General features: G+C 46.2%; 1 protein-coding gene across 1 annotated transcript in view; it reads left to right on the forward strand.

The window, feature by feature from the left end:
* Positions 1-254: 254 nt before the first annotated feature.
* The window catches only part of rfxap (regulatory factor X-associated protein), a 3555-nt gene continuing 1473 nt past the window's right edge, over positions 255-2336 (forward strand). The window contains exons 1-2 of the mRNA XM_014129758.2: positions 255-1106; positions 1558-1668. Of these exons, the coding sequence (XP_013985233.1) occupies positions 666-1106; positions 1558-1668 (552 nt within the window). The 5' untranslated portion in view covers positions 255-665. The remainder of the gene's footprint in view (positions 1107-1557; positions 1669-2336) is intronic.

Consider the following 2336-nt stretch of genomic DNA (forward strand, 5'->3'; position numbering starts at 1 on the left):
TCAAATATCCCTGTTCTGATGTATATGGAAATTGATTTGTAAAATGACTGAATGAAAATGTATGTCTCTTGACTTGACAAAATGTATTTGTATTCATGTATTTTGCATTGAAAAAAATATGATTAAAAAAAATATATATAATATATATGCTGTTTATATCATCAACATCAATATAACACGTTAACTTTCAGTATACATTCACATGACATTTTGTCTGAGCATTTCCAGGTATCTCCATTTCATGCAGGTGTGTGAGAGAGAGATAGTTCCATGTCGGACCACCAGAGAGCAGCCTGCAGAAGGACTCCTCCCTGTCATGGTCTCTCGGGCAGGGTGTCCTCGTTTGTTTTTGTTGTGTGAGAGGAGGAGAAGCATCCAGACTGCACATTAAGCATTTTGGGGTATTTATAAATCATTTCCTCAGTTAATTATGTGTAGTTGCTTTTAGATCTAGGTAGCTATAACCGTATTATTTGGTTAGAGTGGTCCATCGCTTCGTGCAGAGACTCACTCAGGTCTATGAGAGGGAAGTGAATGAAATGTCAAGCCAGCCAGCTACATAGCTGTAGTTAGCTAACGTTACATCAAGATTACGGGACAGGCCACTTCTCTGGGCAACGTTATCCATTTTCTACAACATCGTAGGGGAATATTTGATCTAAATCATGAGTGAAGAGGAGAGTTCCACCTCATCGGGTAACAACAAGGACTCGAGTATTTCGCTTCTATTAACCAAGGACGGACAGACGTACTACGTTGACAAGAGCGGTGTTGTCGACAGTAGAAATGTAGTCACGCCGCAAGACTCGTACAATAATAACATGTTCTCGTACGACATGGACGATGCCGACGAGGAGAGCGATGTTTTGGACACGTCGGATCCCCGTGACAGCGCTGCGAGTCCCGAAGAACTGAACGAGGAAGACGTGTTCGGGGAGAACGAGAACGTGTCGAAGACGTGCACGTACGACGGTTGTACGGAAACCACGACCCAGGTAGCAAAGCAGCGGAAGCCGTGGATGTGTAAGAAGCACCGCAACAAAATGTACAAAGACAAGTACAAAAAGAAGAAAAGTGATCAGGCTATGTCCAGCGGGAAACAAGATGTAAGAATTTACCTGGCTGACAGACACACACACACACACACACGGTGCATTCTTTCACCTGTTTTTCTATCATAGTCCAGGAAATCCACAATATGTGCATGGTTTTGTTCCAGCCCAGTGCTAATACATCTGATCCAACTCATCATCATTAGTTGAGTCAGGTTTGTTACAATAGGGCTGGAACAAAACCCTGATGTGGGTCCCCAGGACTAGGACTGAAGAATACTGCTCAAGTCTAAAGGGATATGTGTGATGGTTATATATTGAACCGTACTCGTGTGTGTGTGTGTGTGTGTGTGTGTGTGTGTGTCTATGCGTGTCTGTGTGTGTGTGTGTGTCTTTGCGTGTCTGTGTGTGTGTGTGTGTGTGTGTGTGTCTATGCGTGTCTGTGTGTGTCTGTGTGTGTGTGTGTGTGTGTGTGTGTGTGTGTGTGTGTGTGTGTGTTGATCAGGAGAGCTTGGAGGAAAGGCCTGTGTCTGTGAATAAGCAGCGTCTCGGCACCATGGGGGACCGGCCGGCCAGACCCTCCCTCATAGAACAGGTGCTCAACCAGAAGAGACTGGTGAGTTACACAGACACACACACAGACACGCATAGACACACACACACACACACACACACACACACACACACACACACACACACACACACAGACACGCATAGACACACACACACACACACACGCATAGACACACACACACACACACACACACACACACACACACACACACACATAGACACACACACACACAGACACGCATAGGCACACACACACACACACACACACACACACACACACACACACACACACACACACACACACACAGACACGCATAGACACACACACACACAGACACGCATAGACACACACACACACACACACACACACACACACACACACACACACACACACACACACACACACACACAGACACGCATAGACACACACACACACACGACACGCATAGACACACACACACACACACACACACACACACACACACACACACACACACACACAGACACACACACACACACACAGACACGCATAGACACACACAGACAGACACGCATAGACACACACACACACAGACAGACACGCATAGACACACACACACACACAGACAGACACGCACACACACAGACAGACACGCATAGACACACAGACACGCATAGACACACACACACAGACAGACACGCATAGACACACACACACACACAGACAGACAC

The sequence above is a fragment of the Salmo salar genome, chromosome ssa11 (genome assembly GCF_905237065.1).
Source record: "Salmo salar chromosome ssa11, Ssal_v3.1, whole genome shotgun sequence".
NCBI classification, from domain to species: Eukaryota; Metazoa; Chordata; class Actinopteri; order Salmoniformes; family Salmonidae; genus Salmo; species Salmo salar.